We start from the raw sequence: 19,446 nt of genomic DNA on the forward strand, positions 1-19,446 counted from the left end.
AGCTTCCTGGTCTCCTCCCTCTTGATTTCCCCTCAGGACACAGGAGAGGTGGGCAAGTGTAAGGGCTGACCAGATAATGTTCTTTTCTTTACCATGGTTTCTGGCAATGCATTTATGCGACTTTTATTTTCTTTTCTGTTTTTTAATCTTGACTCAGTACCTATACCATTTAGAAAACTTGGAAAATGCACACACACAACCCCCGCCTCCGCGCCCCGACACCTCATTCCTTCTTTTGTCAATAGAAATCTATTTTTACCTCCTTAAGGGGGAAAAAAAAAAAAAAAATCTCACTCAAGCGCTGAAGTGCAAGGCTCTGGCGGGGTAGTCTTCAGGGTAGAGGACCAAAGCCCCCAGCAAAGAGGCTTCCTGCAGTTCAGGGATGGGGCGCCCTCCGCTCTCTGCAGGAGAAAAGGCTGGCCGGGCCTGGGCCCTTTCTCCGCGTGTAAATTGCGGAGGACGCAGAGAAACGAAAAAGTCTTATCTCTGAAATGCTTAGTGAGAAAAACAAAACAAAACACACGTTTCAGGAGTAATAAACTCTTAGCAAAATGGCCTCTGCCCCCGCGAGAGGTGCCCGTTCGCCCTCCGGGGTTCAAGCTCTGCCCCCACCGCCGACCCGTGGGAAAGCGGCCCCTTACGGGGCGTCGCCCGGAGGCTCAGAACTGCCCGAGTCTGTTTTTCACATCGCGGGAAAGTGAATCAGCAGCGGGCACACAGCATGCAAATGGCACGAGGCGGGCCCGGGGGCGGAGGGACAGGACCCGGGGAGGGGCTGGCGGGGCGAGGTGGGGCGCGGACCAGGGGCAGGGCGGAGGAGCGCACCCCGACAGTAAGGCCCCAGGAGGCGAGGCCCCCGGCGGAGCGGGCCCGGGGTGGGGGCGAGCCGGGGGAGGAGTCGGGACCAGCCGCGGCCGGATTGAACAGAGGCGCGGGAGATGGAGCCCTTGGGCGGGGCGGAGGGCGGAGATCTGGGGCTGGGGAGCGGAGGGGCGGACCTCGACGGGGCGGCCCCGGGGGCGGGGGCCAGGAAAGGCGGAAGGACCGGACCGGTGGACCCGGCGGCCGAGAGCTGAGCCGCTCCCCTCGCCTGGCGGCCGGACCGGCGGAACCCCCGAAATCCCAGCCACGCGGGCGCCATGGAGACGCTGCTGTGGTTGTGCAACTGGAGCACGCTGGGCGTGTGCGCGGCGCTGAAGCTGCCGCAGATCTCGGCCGTGCTGGGGGCGCGCAGCTCGCGGGGCATCAGCCTCCCGAGCCTGCTGCTGGAGCTGGCGGGGTGAGTAAGCCCGGGAGCGCCCCGGCTCTGCTAAAGCAGGCGCGCGGGGAACCGAGCCCCAAAGCCCCGGCCGCGGGGAGTAGCGCCTGCCCGGGCCGCTCACTTCCTTTCCGTCCTTGCTGCTCCCCTAGCCTTGCGCCGGAACGAAAGTGGGCGCACGCCCGTTTTACAGATAAGGAAGCCGACACTCAGAGAAATCGTCACTCCGCCGGTTAGTGACAAAACCAGTCATCCCGCTTTGAGCAAGGCCACTGGCCCCTCGAGACTCGCGTGTGCATCCTGTCTAAACCCACCCTCCCCCTAGCTCGGGTCTCGGTTTCCTTATAAAATCAGGGGTTGGACCCTCTGGCTTTTAAAAGTTACACCCTTCGGGGGGAAGGGGTGCACGGGTGTCAGAAAAGGTAGAGCTTTTTGGAGGTAGAGGGGGATTTGAGTTGGAGTTGGACTTCAGCTGGCGCTCCAGTCGGCAGTTGAACTGTTGCAAGAGCTCGTTTATCCTTAAAAGTCAGGAGTGGGTGCCCTGACTCAGTGTTTAAAGATCTGAACGTGATGGATGACAGCCAGACTTGTTGCAGTGATCATTTCACAATATATACGAATACTGAATTATGCTATACACCTGAAACTAATATAATGTATATCAGTTATACCTCAGTTTACCGAAAAAGTAGTAATATTCTGAATAAGCAAAGTAATAATCATCAAGACCTGAACGGTGAAAAGCGGAGTTGTAAACTTGGTGGGAAAGACCCTAACCCAGCAGTCTAGCCCCTCGCCCCGTTAGGCCCAGCCCTCCTGGCTGCCCAGCGCCAGCCGGCGGGCTCCAGTTACCACCGCGCAACTCTGAGGGCGGGTCCTGGGCAGGTACTTCTGGGCGGGGGCAGCCCGCTTGGTGGGACCCGGTTTCTCCCGCCAAAAGGAAGGAAGAGGAGAGGGTGGGAGAAAGAGGAGACCTCTGGAGCGCAAGGCGTGAGGGGCCACCCTCGGACCTGTGGGGTCCCTCCAGGAGCACCCCCATCAGAGGGGCCAACCCTAGGGTGTGTGACCTCCATCAGTTTGGGGGCCACCTGGGGAAGTGCTCCCTGCCTCCATGCTCCCCATTTCTCTGGGGAGAATAGATAATTGGTGAGAAGTTCAGTTGTGCCTGATTCTTTGTGAGCCCATGGACTGTAGCCCTCCAGGCGCCTCTGTCCCTGGAATTCTCTAGGCAAGAATACTGGAGTGGATTTCCGTGCCCTTTGATTGAAGGCGGGAGGAGAAGGGGACAACAGAGGATGAGATGGTTGGATTCAAACTCACGTGATGGACGTGAGTTTGAATAGGCTCCGGGAGTTGGTGATGGACAGGGAGGCCTGGCGTGCCTGTCGATGGGGTCGAAAAGAGTCAGATAGGACTGAGCGGCTGAACTGAACTGAGAAGTTCATCATTCAGGGCTTGGGATCCCCTAATCTGCTCCAGGGCAGGGGAACCCCTGGGCATCCTTTCAGGGACCAGAAGAGGTAGCCAAATGGAGAAGAAGGCCCTCCAGGCGGGGAGCCTTGTAAACAGAAGCTTGGAGTCTGGATTGGAGGCAGTGAGGCCAGAGAAAGATGCTGAAGACGTGGTCTTAGGTTTAAAGCATCTCTTTGTGCAGATACAGGGGATGGAGGTAGGTGTGCTTTTATCCCCATTTCACAGGTAGGTAAGCTGAGGCCCCAGAGGTTAGTAACTGCCGGGGATTGTGAGCCCAGCACCCAAGTCTTGGAGTCTGTGCTCCCCTTGGTGCTCCACCTCAGCAGGTGATGCTGGAGGGATGAGTCCAGGTGGTCTCAGGAAGGTGGCTCAGCAGGTAGGCGGAGGGCTAAGTGCTGGCCAGTGTCACAGCGTGGCCCGGGTGAGGGTGTGGGGCGGTGGTCACACCCCTTCCTGGCTTAGGAGATGTAAACCATTAAGTCCACATGGTCTGTGGAGGCTCTGGCTCACCCTGAGGGGGACATGGGGCCTGGCGGGGTAGGGGGTGGTCTTTACAGTCTGGGTCGGGGAAAACAGACCTGAGGGGATGATGACAGAGGCATTTAGATTTCAAAGGGGCTGGACTGGCCAGGGTGTGAGCTGGGAAGGCAGGAAGCTCAGGCCTCTTCTTCTGAGAGGAGGGACCCTGGGATCTTTATCCCCCACACCTCCACGCTACAGCCTCTCCAGGGCTAGAATTTTCTTAAAGGATCTGAAGAGTCCTCCTGTCTTCCCACCCCCCGCCCCGCCGCAGCGCTCTGGAGGCCGCTGGAATCATCTCAGGATGTTCCTCCTCTTTAAAACACAGGTTCCCCAGCCCGCTGCTGGGCCCTCATATGCCCTGTGCCCGGGACGCCCGCCCAGGGTGGCTCTCAGCCTCCCTCAGAGGAGCTTCCTGGCCTCTTGGGCTTCTTGAGCGCGTCCTTCTGAGGCAGCTGCCTGGGGCCTCGGAAGTGCTCAGCCTTAGAGACAAGCAGGTCTGGGTCCGGAAGCCCGGTCTCTTCCTCCTCCTGGTCAGATCTGTCTCTAACTGACCATCCAAAGCGGCTTGGCAGACCCCAGTGTCCCAGCTCCAGAAGTCGCGGAGATGATTCGGTTGATAGTTCATCCTCCTTGTTCTGTGGTGGTTTGTGGTTTAGTCACTCAGTCGTGTCCAACTCTTGCCACCCCATGGACTGTATAGCCTGCCAGGCTCCTCTGTCCATGGGATTCTCCAGGCGAGGATACTGGAGTGCGTTGCCGTTTCCTCCGGGGGATCTTCCTGACCCAGGAATCAAACGCGGGTCTCCTGCATTGCAGGCAGACTCTTCACCATCCGAGCTACAAGGGAAGCGCTTGTTCTGTACCTCCGTCCTTACCATTTGCTGATACGGGGCTCCAGTTCTCGGGTTCTGCGCGCAAACCTGGGCTCCTGGGTGGGAGCCAGGCCTGCCGCTGCGGGGTCGGGTGAGTCTGACCTCAGGAGTGCCCTCCCTCTCCCCAGGTTCCTGGTCTTCCTCCGGTACCAGTGTTACTACGAGTACCCCCTGCTGACATACCTGGAGTTCCCCATCCTCATCGCACAAGGTAACCGACCTCCATCCCCCTGCCCAGTCTCGGCCCTCAGCACCTCCCCCACCACCCTCACTCAGAGCCTTTGCTTTCCAGATCTCATCCTCCTGCTGTGTGTCTTCCACTTCAACGGGGATGTGAGACGGGCAGCGCCATACATCATCGCGTATCCTTTCAGCATCTGAGAATCGGGGCTGGGACCAGGTGGGGAGGCGGGGTGTGTTTTGTTTTGCTCTTCAGTTCAGTTCAGTGGCTCGGTCGTGTCTGACACTTTGCAGCTCCATGGACTTCAGCACACCAGGCCTCCCTGTCCATCACCAACTCCCAGAGTTTGCTCAAACTCATGTCCATTGAGTCAGTGATGCCATCCAGCAATCTCATCCTCTGTCATCCCCTTCTCCTCCTGCCTTCCGTCTTTCCCAGCATCAGGGTCTTTTTAAATGAGTCAGTTCTTCGCATCAGGTGGCCAAAGGATTGGAGCTTCAGCTTCAGCATCAGTCCCTCCAATGAACACTCAGGACTGATCTCCTTTAGATGGACTGGTTGGATCTCTTTGCAACCCAAGGGACTCTCAAGAGTCTTCTCCAGCACTACAGTTCAAAAGCATCAATTCTTCAGTGCTCAGCTTTCTTTATGGTCCAGCTCTCACATCCACCCGTTTTGCCAATAGGATGTTATTAAGCCGGGTTCAGTGTTGTGCTGTGCTTCATCGTTCAGTCATGTCCAACTCTCTGCGACCCCATGGACTGTATGTAGCCCGCCAGGCTCCTCTGTCCATGGGATTCTCCAGGCAAGAATGCTAGAGTGGGTTGCCATGCCCTTCTCCAGGGGATCTTCCCAACCCAGGGATCGAACCCAGGTCTCCCACATGGCAGGTGTATTCTTTACCATGGAAGCCCTATTAAAGCAGGATCTTTTACCAGATATTTCTTCTTTTGGTTAAATTAAGAAAAAACAATCCCCAAAGTAAGATTCCTTGTGGGTGAGTGTATCTCCACAGCCCAGAGATGCCCGAGATGTCTCTGCCTGGGGTCACCCCTCTGAGACCAGGGTGCCCCACGGTTCCCTGACCCACCAGGTGGGATATAGACTTAGGACCTCAAGGCTGGGCTGCAGGAGCACCTCTGTTGTCCACGTGTCTTCTTTAGGGGAAAGGAGACCTTTCTTCCCTCCCTGCCAAATGTCCCCATGTAATGACAGGCATGTCTGGTCTGTAACACAATGCCACTAACACACCTGGTCAGCTTGGCTTCTTACTGCCTATTAGTGGGTGGGTCTGGGCTCCTGACAGCTGGTTCAGGTCTCCGAGGGCTCCGGTCGTCACACAGACATGTCGCCTCTCACGTCACTCAGCATGTTCTGTGCACGTGGGCCTGCCTTCCATCTTCATTCTGCTTGTCAAAACTCCCGTTATTCTCTTGTTGAACTTCACTCTCCTTAAGAGGCCAAGAGAGCCTTTTTGAGTGGCAGTCAGTCCTGCCACATCAGTGACATGATCTGAGCTTCAGGGTGGAGGAAAGGTGAGGGGGGCGGGACGGCCAAGCCTTATCTGCCCAGAACATGTGAGGAGGTGGGCGTGGAGTGGTGGGAACCCCCAGCGTGCCTACTGCCTGGATGGCCTTGGGCCCTGACCATAAAGCCCAGTCCTCCGGGCTGCAGCTCTTCCATCTATGAAGAGGCAGCATAATGCCTACCTTTTAGGGTTGTTTCTAGAATGACAATGCCAGGAGTACAGGGCGAGCTGAGCAGATGGCACGTCGTGGCGGCTCTTGTACTAAAAGCCTGTCTGCAGAGGGGAATGGGTGTGGACTGAGTCCTGACCCTCCACTGTTGGATCGAGTTGTAAGACCCCAGACTCGGTTTTCCTCTGCAAAAAAAAGAGAGATCACATGACTCTACTGCCCCTCAATGTTTCAAGGTCAGCCCTAGCTGGTTAAAAAAGGCTTTAGAAAACAGAGTACTTTAAAGGTGGAAAGCATGGTGGGATTTACTTTTTAAATAAAATGCAGCAGCTTTGTGCAAATGGTGAGGTGTAGATTAGAAAATGTGGGTGCTAATGGCAATTCTAAGTATCAACATGTTTATAACTTCCTTCTTCCAGTTGTGACGTACAGAGCTCGAGTAAGCAGGGTAGCCATATTAATAGTGCATTTTTAAAATAAGTAATAGTAGGTCCCAGATACTATGCAGGACACGCTGATGCTAAAAAATCACTTGTTGATCTGAGATTCCAGTTTAACTGGATGTCTTGTATTTTAATTTGCTCTGTCTAGCCACCCTGCAAATAAGTCATCTCTAGAATCGCAGTTGCTGCTACTGCTGCTCAAGTTTTATAAAATGTGTATCTGGAATGAGTGGAATGAGGTGCAATGGTACAAAATTGGGCAACAGTAGTTTAAAATTCAAATTAGAGAGTGTTTGAAAAACAAAATTCGCTTCTCCTAGATTCAGGCTGCCTTTTTCTGGTATCGACTCGTATTTACTTCCACTGGCCAGAGCACAGGGATTGTCTGTTTCAAAGCCCTTCATTTAAATAATGTTATTAATTGTAATCCCGGCAGCCTCTTGAGTCCCTACAATATGCCACAAAGCAGTGAGGAGGTACATGGGGTAAAGAATATTAAGTCCCATTTTGCAGATAAGCAAACCAAGGCTGAAAGAAGGAAAATGACTTGCCTATGGTCACAGCAGAGGCTCCTGGCTGTTCCCGCCCTGGCCTGGCCACCACCTCCTGTGTTTGTTTCTGATTCTCTAGGCGGGTTGCCTTCCTGCAGTATCACTGCGCTTAATGGAAATCAGGTATCATTTCTCTTGTCTCCTAGCATTGCTCTACCCAACTGTGTCATTTCTACACTGGAGTTAGCAGGAAAGAGGAAACCAGTAAACAGTTTCACGTGACAACAATTTTGCAGAAGACATCTCCTTTATCAGGCATCCTAAGTGCTTAACTTGTTTTTTTTAGCCAATCCTTGAACATGCATTATGAGCCAGTCTTGTTCTATGCACAGTCTTTTTGTGTTCACAAAAGTTATGTGGTTAACAAAACCATATTTAACAAGCTAAATATATTGAATGTTGCATGGTATGAGTTACAGAGAAAAATAAAGCACTGACAGGTAATAAACAGGAGGTATCTCAGTTTTACATAGGGTGGACGAGGAGCTATTTATTGAAAAGGCAATACACGAGTAAACACCTGAAGGAAGTGAGCCAACAAGCCCTAAAGATACCAGGTGAAAAAGTTTCCTAAGAAGAGGATAAACAGGTAAGTGTATGAGGGCTCAGATGAAGTACGCTTGAAAATGTTCAAGGAATAGCAAGACCATTGTGTCTGGAATGGAATGATTCTGGGAGAGATCATAGCAAATGAGGATCCTTCCCTGATAGCTCAGTTGGTAAGGAATCCACCTGCAATGCAAGAGACCCCAGTTTGATTCCCAGGTCGGGAAGATCCGCTGGAGAAGGGAATGGCTACCCACTCCAGTATTCTTGGGCTTCCCCGGTGACTCAGCTGAAAAGAATCTGCCTGCAATGTGGGAGACCTGGGTTCAATCCCTGGGTTGGGAAGATCCCCTGGAGAAGGGACAGGCTACCCACTCCAGTATTCTGGCCTGGAGAATTCCATGGACTATACAGTCCATGGGGTTGCAAAGAGTCAGACACGACTGAGCAACTTTCACTTTCACGACCACTGTGATTATTTTGGCTTTTAGTCAGACTGATATGGCTAGACCCTGGAGGCTTCTGATCCCACAATTTCATGTTTTAAAAAAATAAAAATAAATTGTGTTACATCTTAGATCAAAGGTGCGTTAACTGTTGACATTATGTTGGAGAGGTCTACATGGTCAAGAATGAAATGGACAGTTAAGATCATCTGGAACGTTCCCAGCCCTAGGATGGGTCTGAGAACACAGGGTTCTCTGTAATTTTCTTCCAGAATTCTGCTTCTGTGCTTCTGAACTAGCAAGTGTTCACCTGGACCGCTTTTGTCTTTTCCAAACTGACAAGTTCTAGCAGTTGTTCCCAGTTCCACACTTGGCTTAGATGTGTAACCTCTGTTCGCGGTTTGTTTCCACGGGCGGGTGGTGGAACTGCCAGCCAACAAGTCACTGCTGTGTCCCTTAGCGCGTGGTAAGCTGTGTGTCTGCTTGGTTCATCCTCACTCTGCAGCAGTGGATCCTAGATCTGGCCATGGTGAGTAAACTGCCCGAGAAGAACGTGTGTTCACGGCAGCCTGTCTTCGCTCTTTCCCTCGTGACACCTGCCCTGAAAACAGTGTTACAGATCAGGCATTCAACCCACTGTACCGAAAGCACCCCTGTGCTTTGCAGCTGTACCAAAGCATGCTGGGATGAAAGTCCAATGCTATCCAAATATTAAAAAGACAGTATTCTCACTTAAATTTATGGCACAATATTTTTACTTCATTTGGTCGGGGGAGCCCTCGAGAACCGGATTGTGGAATTAGTAGTCGAATGAAGAACTGAGCATGAAGTGAAGAGTTTCAGGTTGGGTGCTAGGTCACTTCAGTTGTGTCCAACTCTTTGTGACCCAATGGACTATAGCCCATCAGGCTCCTCTGTCTGTGGGGATTCTCCAAGCAAGAATACCGGAGTGGGTTGCCATTTCCTCCTCCCACCCCAGGGATGGAACCCACGTCTCAGGTTTCCTGCATTGGCGGGTGGGTTCTTTGCCACTGGCACCATATCATGAGGTGAGTAATTACACATTGACGACATGCTCATTATTTTTCTAACTTTGCCCCCTGAACATTATTTTTTTTCTTCCTTGGAAAAAGGTAAGCGCTATATTCTTTTTCCTTCCTTGGTTAAGGGCCAGAAATTCCCTGCTGGGAATAGGATTCTGGTAGCAGGTCAGGAAGCATTTGACCAAAGATCAAATGGTGGTTGACATGAACTTTTCTACCTCATGGGAAAAGGAGCAGAACTAATTGGTGGTCACTGCCGGCCACACCCGAACTCCTGGATTTCGACCCATTCTACCTCCAGCATCTTGTTGGAAAGTGGACTTGGCTCTCAGCCTTGTGACATACGGAGAGCAGATATGTAGGGTTATACCATGGCAACCTGGGCCTGGCTCAGGGTGGAGGGTGCTGTACTGTTAACCTCACTGGGGAGCCAGAGGTCAGGGAGCACAGGGCCAGAGCCTCACCACGTGGCTCAGAACAGCCGGAAACTCAGAGCTGATGCGCCCCAGCTTGCTGCTTTGAGTTGATAAAGCTCAGTGCAAAGCAGTATGGTGCCCCCACGCTCTACTGTAGTATCTATACATCAATCTATTATTGGCAGGTGGGGACAGATAAGCCTTTGTGGCCATTGCAGAATTTTACCCTCGGTTACGTCCTCCCTGCGGCTGCACATTGGTTACTCACCTGAAGGGGTTGGTGGCTTAGTCCTAAGCATGCTGCTGCTGCCTCCATTCTTCATCATGAAACTTGGCTTTTGTCCTTGTGCGAGTTGGTTATTACTTGACATGAAAGTTTGGTCTCAAAGGTGCTTTCAGGGAATTCCCTGGTGGTCCAGTGGCTAGGACCACAGGTGGTCCAGGTTCAATCCCTGATTGGGGAATCCCAGAAAGCATAACCCCCCTTCTCCCCACAAAGGGGCTTTCAGTATCTGGTGCTCTTCTGCATTTGAAACTAAGGGACTCCTTTCTCCTGTTTTATCTTCAAACAGAATTTATGCACTTTCATCAGTGCAGCCAGTAAGTTTGCCCAGCTCCAGTACCTGTGGAAGAGCAGGGACTCAGGAGCTGTGAGCGCTCTGACGTGGAGCCTTGCTTCTTATACCTGTGCAGGTGAGAACACAGCTCTAATTGATGGGGTGTCCTCTGTTGGTGTGTGGGTGGGGAGGTGTCTACCTAGAGGGGTGTGCTAACTTGATGTCCAAGGGTCATAATCCCTTGAGCTTAAATCCTTTGCATGTAACTCTTGAATCTCTAGTGTATCCTTATTTATAAGACTGATTTTGTGCACATCACTCTCCATTTTCTGCAAGATCTGTATCCCAGTTGCTAAAAAAAATGTGAAAGGACACTTTTCTCCAAAAATATGACCTAATATTAACAGTCCTCTCTTCTAAGTTGATTATATTAAATCCACTAACTTGTTTTAAACATGTTTATGATGTAATAAATTGAAGAGATGAGAATCATACATTGACTTTTGTGGATGAACATAATTTGCAGCAGTGGCATTTTCCTGGAGCCATAGTGTGTTTGGCCTCAACTTGACAATTTCCATTGTTCATTTGGATTCTTGCAGGAACTACCTAAAATATATACTCTATTTAGGTAGGAACATTTTAAAAAAATCCAGAGCTATTACATTCATTAGATTTACTAATTGTTGATATTTGAATTATACTTTTTCATGTTTCTTCTAAAATCTTAAACTATCAGCTTCTCCATCCAGGGTTTTCTTCTACTCAGATCTTTCAAGAATAGTTAATGTATATTCCTGTATTTAAAATGTAAAGATACTTGTTAAGTATTGAAATGTCTGAGTTGATATATATTGCTGAAATTTTTCTTTTACAGCAAGAATAATGACAACTTTAATGACCACCAATGATCTTACAAGTAAGCAAAATATTTTTCTGCCCACGTCCTTTTTGAACTTTATGCCATCTGCCTCCTTCACTTGTAAATTATCTTGGGGTTTAACAGAGCCAGTTTAGCCCCACTGGAGGCTAGCTGCAGTATACTGCAGGTCCTCATCAGTCTCCGTGTATAGTGTTAAGCACCCTCTTGCGTATCTGGGATAGAATATGCACAAGATAGTCAATTCCTATCTTCATAAAGCTTCCACTCCAGCAGTGGAAATGAAGAGTGAGGTCATCACACAATTTTTGAAAAATATTGTAAAGTGTTTCGGGAGAGGACAGGATGAGCACCTAACAAGGCCTGACATAGTTGGAGGGAGCTGGGAAGATTAATTTGAAGGGGAGAGGGATGAGGAGGGAAGAGACTGTTACGAGGGGAGGTCGTGAGCAAGGAGGATGGAGCGACACCAGCAGGGCTGGTGGGAGAGCCCTGGGGTGAGTCTAATGAGAGGGAAGGCGGTGGCAGGGAGCCTCAGAGAACTGCCCACAGGCAGCAGGATGGGGAGTGACACAATCATTTTACTCCATGTCCTTGTTCTGTTATTTTTAAAGGGTTACCGTGATGGAGGAGAAAACAAACTTGGGTTAACCTAAAGAGAATGTCATTCATTCCTTAGGCTGAGTTTTCAAGCATATAAATGTTTGGAAAGTGATTAAAACAGGTAGGGTGACTCATTCTGTGAAGACTAGAAATGTGTCCTTGGTGTGTAGACCTTTTAAAGAAGTTCATTATTATCTGAGACATAGTGCCAGAAAGCAGCAGGATGCACTTGCTAGTCCCATCCCAGGGTTTTATCTTTGGCTCAAGTACTTTACATTAGCTCTGAGAGAAGGGTTTAAAGTGTCTGGCCAGAGCATATACCTCGGTCAAGTGGGGAAGGGAGAAACCTGAGGCTTCCCTATAGGACGTGAATTCTCTGCTTGCAAAGGAGAGTCAAACCATAGTTGAACAACAAAACAAATTTCATATTAAAAATTAATTTTAAAAGGTCGAGAATCTTCTAATTGTAATTTTTTTTGTATCTGAGGTGACAGCTATTCATGAAAGTGAACTGAGAATAATAAAGTGATTATCTGAGAATAATCTCTTAAAAACAGTTCAGCTATCTTAAAAGTGTTTTACAACCCCAAAGACACATTAAGTCTCATAAACCTTATTTATCAGGAGTGTTCATTAAGTCATTCAGATTATTTTTCCCTTTTTAACAAAAAGCTACGTTTTCATGGTTACTTTAATATAAAACATACCTTGATGTTTTTCAGAATTATCTTAACTGACTGCAGTGTACTACTTTTTGCTTAATTAACATGGAATTTTCTAAGGTACCATCACCCTTAAGGCTTAAAAAAATGGTAACAGGTTTTTAAAAAGTTGTAGCATTTACCAACCAGAGTCAGATTCCTCCAAATTAAGCATTTAAGATGAAATTATTCATGAAGTCAGGCCAAGTGACCAGAGGTAGTAATGATAAGACCATTTTTTTCCCCAGAAATATTTGGAACCACAGTTGCACTAACGTTCACATGATCCATAGTTCTGTTTCCTTTTGGGTGGGGGTAGGGAGCATTAAGCCTATTTAGGCTTCTACTTAGAGAAGGTGGTGATTTTATGTGAAAACAGTATTTTTTAATATACACTTTTCTTTTTTGACTGATTTCAGTTCTTATACGTTTCGTGATCATGCTGGCCTTAAACATATGGGTAACTGCTACAATACTTCACTACCGGAAGACCGATATAAAGTCTGAATGATGGATTATTCCTATACACAAAGTGGATTCTGAATAACTGAACCAAAGAAAAGAAAGCTCACTGCTAAATCATAAGTTTAGTCAACCGTGCCAAAGATACTTTAGACTTGAAAAAGCCCAGTTAAACACTTGTTTAAAAACGTTGATTTTTAAAAATCCTCCACCCCCACTTTATTAGGTTAAGGTAGGACTTAGACATCTGCAATTCTGAGAAGGCTGGTGATGGATGGAAGTCTTCCAAAAAGCCCATTCTGAGGAGGTAGCTTTGACCCTTATTCTGGCAACTAATTACATCTACTTCTCAACTTTTAAAATCTTTTAAGAAGTACACCCTCTCCAAAACACAAATGCACATGAATGGAGTGGGATTTTGGAAATTTTAATAAATTACGAGGGTTCACTTCCTGGGACGAATGTTTAATTGTAATACATACGCAATAGGATGGCCTTATTGTATCATATTATCATAAAATACCTCCTTGGCTATAGCAAAGATATCAAGGCAAGCAAAAATGTAACTGGTTTATATACCAAAGTAGCTCTTTAACTTCATACTGTGCCTTTAAGCATTTCATAACAAAAGATAGCAGCAATCTCTACTTGAAGGGGCAATCCCAAACCAATATACTTCCAGATTCAAGCACAATGCTGCCATTTTTAAAAGGATCACACCTGCACAATTAACTGTTACTGGAATTTGGTACAAAGTACAGCCAACCTCAACCAGGGTTTGCCTACTGAAAATATATGCAGCAAAGAGTATTGCTGGGTTCTGCCAGGCTCTCATGGATTTAATTCTCATTATGGTATCATACTCTAAACATGCTGTTAAGATTATCCACTGTATTTTCCTATAAAAGCTTATAAAACCTAACATTTAAAAACATTCACCAAATAATTGAGTAGCATTATTCTATTATATGCAGTAAGTAAATGATGTTTATTAGAAAATGTTTCCTGTGTAAAATAAACTTATTTTGAACTCTTCTGAGTCTTAAAACTCAATTGTTTTAATGTGATTAGCTTTAAGTTAGGTAAAGTACAGTTTTTAAAAATACAAACTGACTAACCCTTTTAGAACTACTGCTTGGGACCAATAGGAAGAGAAACATGGCATCTAAAAATAAAAAAACAAGTTATTCATTCTATAGTTTTAAAAATCATAGTTCGCATTTTAAAAAAAGTCCAAGTAAATCTTTTCTCATATGCAGTTATCATCTGACTAGTAGTATAAACTGTGTGATTTTTTAGTCTAACAAATATTTTATTTAGATATACTTTATCAATGCTTAAAGCAACTCCTTAGAGAAAATATAGTATCGTAGGTGGAGAGTTCTCCATTTTTCCCCTTTGGAAGGGAAAGGAACATACATTAGAGCCACCCCAGATATTCTGTACACATTAGTCCCACAACAATCGTGTAAGTAAACAATATCCATTTTACAGATGAAAATACTGAAACCCATACTGAATAACCTATCCCAGATCAGACAGCCAGCAAGTATCTTAGGAAAGACCTGATTACCAAAAAGTTCTAGAAAACCACTTGTCAGCACACTATTCTACCCAAACAGACTGCTTCTTTTCCTTATCCTTGACACTCAAATGAGATTCTCAAGTTTGCATGTTCCTTAAAATACTGATGTTAAATTAGACACAAACTCCTAGTTGAAATTTGATTTTGTATTTCTCCACGGATTAAGCAATAGGGCTGAAGATCCCCAAGTGTGTAACCTCAATTAACATTTCTTTGCTATACCCATTTTTTAGGGAAAGTAATTTTGGGGGGTAAATCTTAGAAGGTTGCAAGAGTATTTCACAGGAAAAGTAGGAAAATGCATATGTCTTAATTTCTTTTATTTTTTAATATAAAAAGCAGGCATAAAATACAATTACATTACTACAAAGATGCAACAAAATTTTAAAAAAATTGGGGGGCACCATGATTTTTGTTCAAGGGGACAGCTGATCAAATATTTATGATTATCTAAACCATGCAATTCATAACTTACTACAACCCCAAACAAAACTCATTATTACGGGGAAGGGAATCAAGGAGAGAGCCCCCCAAACATAATATCTAGCACTGTCAGACAGTGCTTGTCCTTCAAAGTGCTTTACAAACCAACCACGGTATCTTCACAATGCAGGGGAACGACGTCTTACTCCAGGGGAGAGGTGAGTCAGTAGCAGTGTTGACAGAGAGCAAGAAACTCCAAAGTGACTTGTTCTCAGTGGATTTTTAAAACATGTTATTTAAAGCATGTTTCCATAAGGTAATATAGTGTCCAGTTTCTCTATTTTACCACCCAAATCCTGTAATAGATTAACAGCAGCAGCGTAACATCTCAAATTGTGGTCTGGCAACCTAGAGTATTTTTCTTGAGGATCTGCAGATAAACTGGGATAAAGGAGAGCATTCACAGCCAGAATCGTCTAACTCTAGCACAGGTTAATCTTAAAAACACTCACCTTTATTTTAGATTTATTGGTATACTTGTCCTTTAGTTAGCTCCAGAGCATTTTAGACTTGTTATTTTTTTTTAAGTTTGCTTCTAGATAGCATTTCTTTTTTATTAATACTTTCAACATGCACTAGACAGTCATCCTCAGCAGTAACCCTGGCACCTGTTTTCCTTCTGCTTTGCCTCAGTATTCCCACAAAAGTAAAAAAACAAAAACAAAAAACAACTCAACTAAGAAAATCCCAGTATTCACTACTTCTTAGTTCTCAAAAGGAGGTATTTGTGGCTCTAGGAGAAATCAGGTGTGAGGAAACAAGTAACTTTCGGTCTTAACTTTATCCTGGAGGTTTTGGAGCCTCAAGAAAAAGAAGCTGGCACAAAAGCAGGTTGTTAGACCAAGTCAATGTCACATTTAATGAGTATTGGGAAGAAAACATTTGGATGGGGGCATGCACTCATGTATGTACATGAAACCAGCAACAGGGTATAAAGCAAATTCTTACCCAAGGTCTGAATTTTTTATTAAGCACATTCCCATTGGCTGGACAAATGACCTATAAATCCTTATGTCAAACCATATAATGTGAAGAATCTTCATGGAGAGATTTTTTTTTTTTTTTTTGCCCCTTAGGATCTCTTTGCCCCCCCAAAAACTTCACATTAATTTTCCTTATATAGTTGCATCACACCATGATTCTCCATATTCTCTAATATATATACAGCATTCAAAATTTAAACTTTTGCCATTTTTACTCAAATATTTCAATTACTCATGTGTAAACTTCAAATTATTTCACCTTAATAAAGTTTATTAAAAATATATATATATACTCTCCAATTCAGAATAATATGATAGAACCTCCCATAGTGTAACAAAATCTCTATATAAAATATTAATTCAGTCTCCTTTTAACAAGTCTAATGAATGGAAATATTTATTCTATATAAATTTTATATATTTTTCATTTTTTAATCTTACTTAAAAAAAAGAGCTGTGCCCCCGAACCAGAGCATACCTGCAAGGGAAATGGCATGCACATCTAGTTTTAGCACAGACAGCATGGAAGAGTGCAGCCTGGATAATGTAGTAACAAGATTCAGTTTCAGTACGTCAGCAGCCAAAGGCCACTCTTCAGTTTCCACAATAGTATCTATAATTGGGGATCTAACTCTTTAAACACCTCAACACTGACCCCAGAAGGAATCAATGAAAAATGTCTACTTCCTTCATAGAAATATTGGATGATGTATCTCAGTATCATGCCAAACTCTATGTACATGTATATACACAGAGAGGCTGAGAGAAGATCACAGAATTTTTCTTTACTTGATTCTTATCACTGATGTATACTGTAGCAGTATAAAACACATACTTTTCTGGGATAATGAGAAATAAAGCAGGAATAGTCCTGCATAAACTGTATGTAACTTGAATAGCATTTAAAAAAATAAAAATTAAGTGCCTTTGAGGCCACTGCTTCCCAGCCACAATAATGAAATGCTGCCATACACAGTCATGTGTTTACGGGATCACACTTAAATACTTAAAATATATCTACAGTATGTCTTAGTTTTCTTTGTATTTGAGATAATTTTTTGAATCTTGAGTGTGAAAATGTAAAAAGTCACAAATGTCTCTATCAGAAATAAAAACACACCTAAGGTAGCCAGCAAATTAAAAGCAAAGAAAATGTTTCATAGTCACACACTAATACTGAGGTCTGTAAAAGGGGTCAGATAAGTAATAGATATACATAAAAGATATATTAGTTCCAATGCTACCCATTACTGTTTCTATCACCAATACTTAAACAAAATTCTGTTATACAATCAAAATAGGCCGACAATGATAACTACTATCTGTAAAAATAGTGCACTAATTTTCTTCTGCAAAGCAAATTTGCATCCTAAGAGCTGGTAAATACTTCTTTTTTTGTTTTAAATACAGGAAAGGAAGGATATCTTGAAAAAAAATTAAATTAAGGCATTCAAACTGGGTAAAGTTGCCTATTACAAAGCATTAAGAAACTGATATAATTAACTTCAAACTTCTTGTTGCAATAATTGCTTAAACATGAACATGCAGCTTCCAGCAGGTACACACAATGAGTGATATAAACTCCAACATTATGGCTTTATACAAGTGCATAGTTGCAACTGCAGTAAGTAATGATATCTGATTAATGTTTATAAAAAAATAAAGTGGGAAGTTAAAAAACCCTCTTGCAGTATTACAGTACTATTTGTGTGTGTGTGTATGTATGTGTGTGCGTGTGTGTTCACACACACAATACAATGGTCACTTCTTAAAAGACACAGTCTCTATCACTGTAGTGGAATCCATTCCCAGATTCTTCTGGCAAATGTGCTGGTGAAATCTCTCTGTTGAAGCAGAAAAGATGATTTCTGTAACTCTTCTAAATTCTTTATGTAATGTAGTGTGAATGATGCTAGGAGAGCTTTATGGAACAAGTCTGAAAGAGTTGCACATGATATTCTTATTCTATTAACCAATCACTGTTGGTTCAACTTGTTGCTCAAAAGGAGCCCAGAAAACCTATCGAAGATTTAGAATTTATATTGCAGGAATAGAGGGAATATATATATGTGTATTAGTCTCTCAGGAAAATATAACTTTTTAATAAATTTTGGGCCATCATATTTCAGTCTTGTTTCAACTGCAAGAATATGATCACCTTGAATAACGACTGCATTCACAGAAGGCAGTTAGCTGGAAAGAAAAGGAAAATAAAGTCAGTTGATACAGTGAAATAATTTAAGAGATTGTGATCAGTTCTTTGAAAAGGCATTCCATTTACATCAAACTCTACAGTCTTCCAACTACTATACTTTTAACACCTAAATCATGCATATAGCATATTTACTGTCTTACTTTTCTTATTTCAAGGTACATGCAATTATGTTCTTCCTCATATTTTCTCATATTGGCCACAAACATGACACACAAGTTTTAATATGGTTAACTGGCTATTAGGGTGAGATGGTATGTCAATGAATAACTCAAGTGAACCTGTTTGATTTGAGGTTTAACTATTAGCTTCCTCGTGTGGGTGAAAGAAGAGTGGACTGAAGGACCAGGCTCTACATGGCTGTTTCACCCTATGTCACATTTTTAAAATCTACGAAATGGAAACACATTGTTGTAGTAAATATATGTAAAAAATACCCTGTAAATCCTGGTTATAAACAGATCCAAATAATGTGTGATTTAAGTATGTACTTTGCAACATGTTATTTAGGTTAAGATAGACGTTATTTCTTTTACGTTCATTCCATATATAAGATTTAACTCATGAGGTTCAGTTTCCATTCAAATCTCTGTTAGCCTCTATTAACCAAATGACATTTTCTAAAAGCACAAGAGCTTTCACAGCATACCATTAGCATTCTTCAGCAAAAGTAACATTAAATTTTCAAAAAGTAAACATTTCATATCACAAAAAAAAGCAAAATCAGAAACAGCTAGTTCACAGCATTTATCAAAGTTTTTATAAAGGTTTCGATTCTTGCAAGTTAGAAAGAGGGAAAGAGGGGGGAAGAAGAGAGGGATGGAGGGAGAAGGAATCCCATGCTATGTTCACAAACTAATACAGCTGTAAGAACTTGAAAACACTGTAAATTTTACTTCTCTGCATATGACTTCTTTGGAATGAACAGAAAGTATCAGAATTAGCTCCGTTTGTTATTTCTACATGTTTCATTCCTAAGATAAAAAATTAAAATTCCAACTGTATTGAAAATACATAGCCAATAAGGAATCTGAACATAGCATTTTGCTTTCATACTTAACATGGAAATTTCAGTTAGAAATTTGTCTGAAGGCTACTTTTCAAATATATACTATCAAAAACAACTCAATAAAATTTCAAACTGGTAAAAACAGAATGAAAACCCAAAGTGCAAACCACATGCACTACTTGGAAAAACTAAAACAACTCATTTCTCATTTTTTGATTTACCCCATTTAACTTCTTCAGAAATCAAAAACATCGTCATCATCATCATCACCATCAACATCATCAAATGACCAATCCCAGTCTTTAAATGCCAAATCAAGCAATCTGCAATAGGAGGTTTGCAAGTTTATACTCTAACACTCTTTAGAAACAACAGCTTAATATCTTATGATGGAAAAATCACACCTTATGCTGTAAACATTTTAATTTTCCCTTCACTGATAACAACATGATTAAAATTGAGATGGAAGCACTCAGAGAAGTCTTTCTCTTTATATGCAAGTGCACATAATCATGTTGACCAG

At 44.1% G+C, this 19,446-nt stretch overlaps 2 protein-coding genes across 3 annotated transcripts in view; one reads left to right on the top strand and one right to left on the bottom strand.

Moving 5' to 3' along the window:
* Positions 1-1,006: 1,006 nt before the first annotated feature.
* On the top strand, positions 1,007-13,686 carry SLC66A3 (solute carrier family 66 member 3). The gene is made up of 7 exons (XM_065928597.1): positions 1,007-1,279; positions 4,254-4,336; positions 4,418-4,487; positions 8,461-8,518; positions 10,021-10,141; positions 10,883-10,924; positions 12,609-13,686. The coding sequence occupies exons 1-7, from the start codon at positions 1,140-1,142 to the stop codon at positions 12,698-12,700; spliced, it is 606 nt and encodes a 201-aa protein (XP_065784669.1). The 5' UTR covers positions 1,007-1,139; the 3' UTR covers positions 12,701-13,686.
* Positions 13,687-14,539: 853 nt separating this feature from the next.
* The window catches only part of ROCK2 (Rho associated coiled-coil containing protein kinase 2), a 128,299-nt gene continuing 123,392 nt past the window's right edge, over positions 14,540-19,446 (bottom strand). For both annotated transcript variants that reach the window (XM_065928594.1, XM_065928593.1), the window contains one exon: positions 14,540-17,895. In XM_065928594.1, coding sequence (XP_065784666.1) covers positions 17,892-17,895 — 4 coding nt within the window. In that variant the 3' untranslated portion in view covers positions 14,540-17,891. The remainder of the gene's footprint in view (positions 17,896-19,446) is intronic.

This window comes from Muntiacus reevesi, chromosome 3 (assembly GCF_963930625.1).
Source record: "Muntiacus reevesi chromosome 3, mMunRee1.1, whole genome shotgun sequence".
Lineage (NCBI taxonomy): Eukaryota > Metazoa > Chordata > Mammalia > Artiodactyla > Cervidae > Muntiacus > Muntiacus reevesi.

Excerpts from the sequence above, each read along its gene's own strand:
- SLC66A3 (XM_065928597.1), top strand. The coding sequence starts at position 1,140 with ATGGAGACGCTGCTGTGGTTGTGCAACTGGAGCACGCTGGGCGTGTGC. Across the intron at positions 1,280-4,253 it reads CTGCTGCTGGAGCTGGCGGG|GTTCCTGGTCTTCCTCCGGT; the intron begins GTGAGTAAGCCC and ends CCCTCTCCCCAG. Across the intron at positions 8,519-10,020 it reads GGATCCTAGATCTGGCCATG|AATTTATGCACTTTCATCAG; the intron begins GTGAGTAAACTG and ends ATCTTCAAACAG.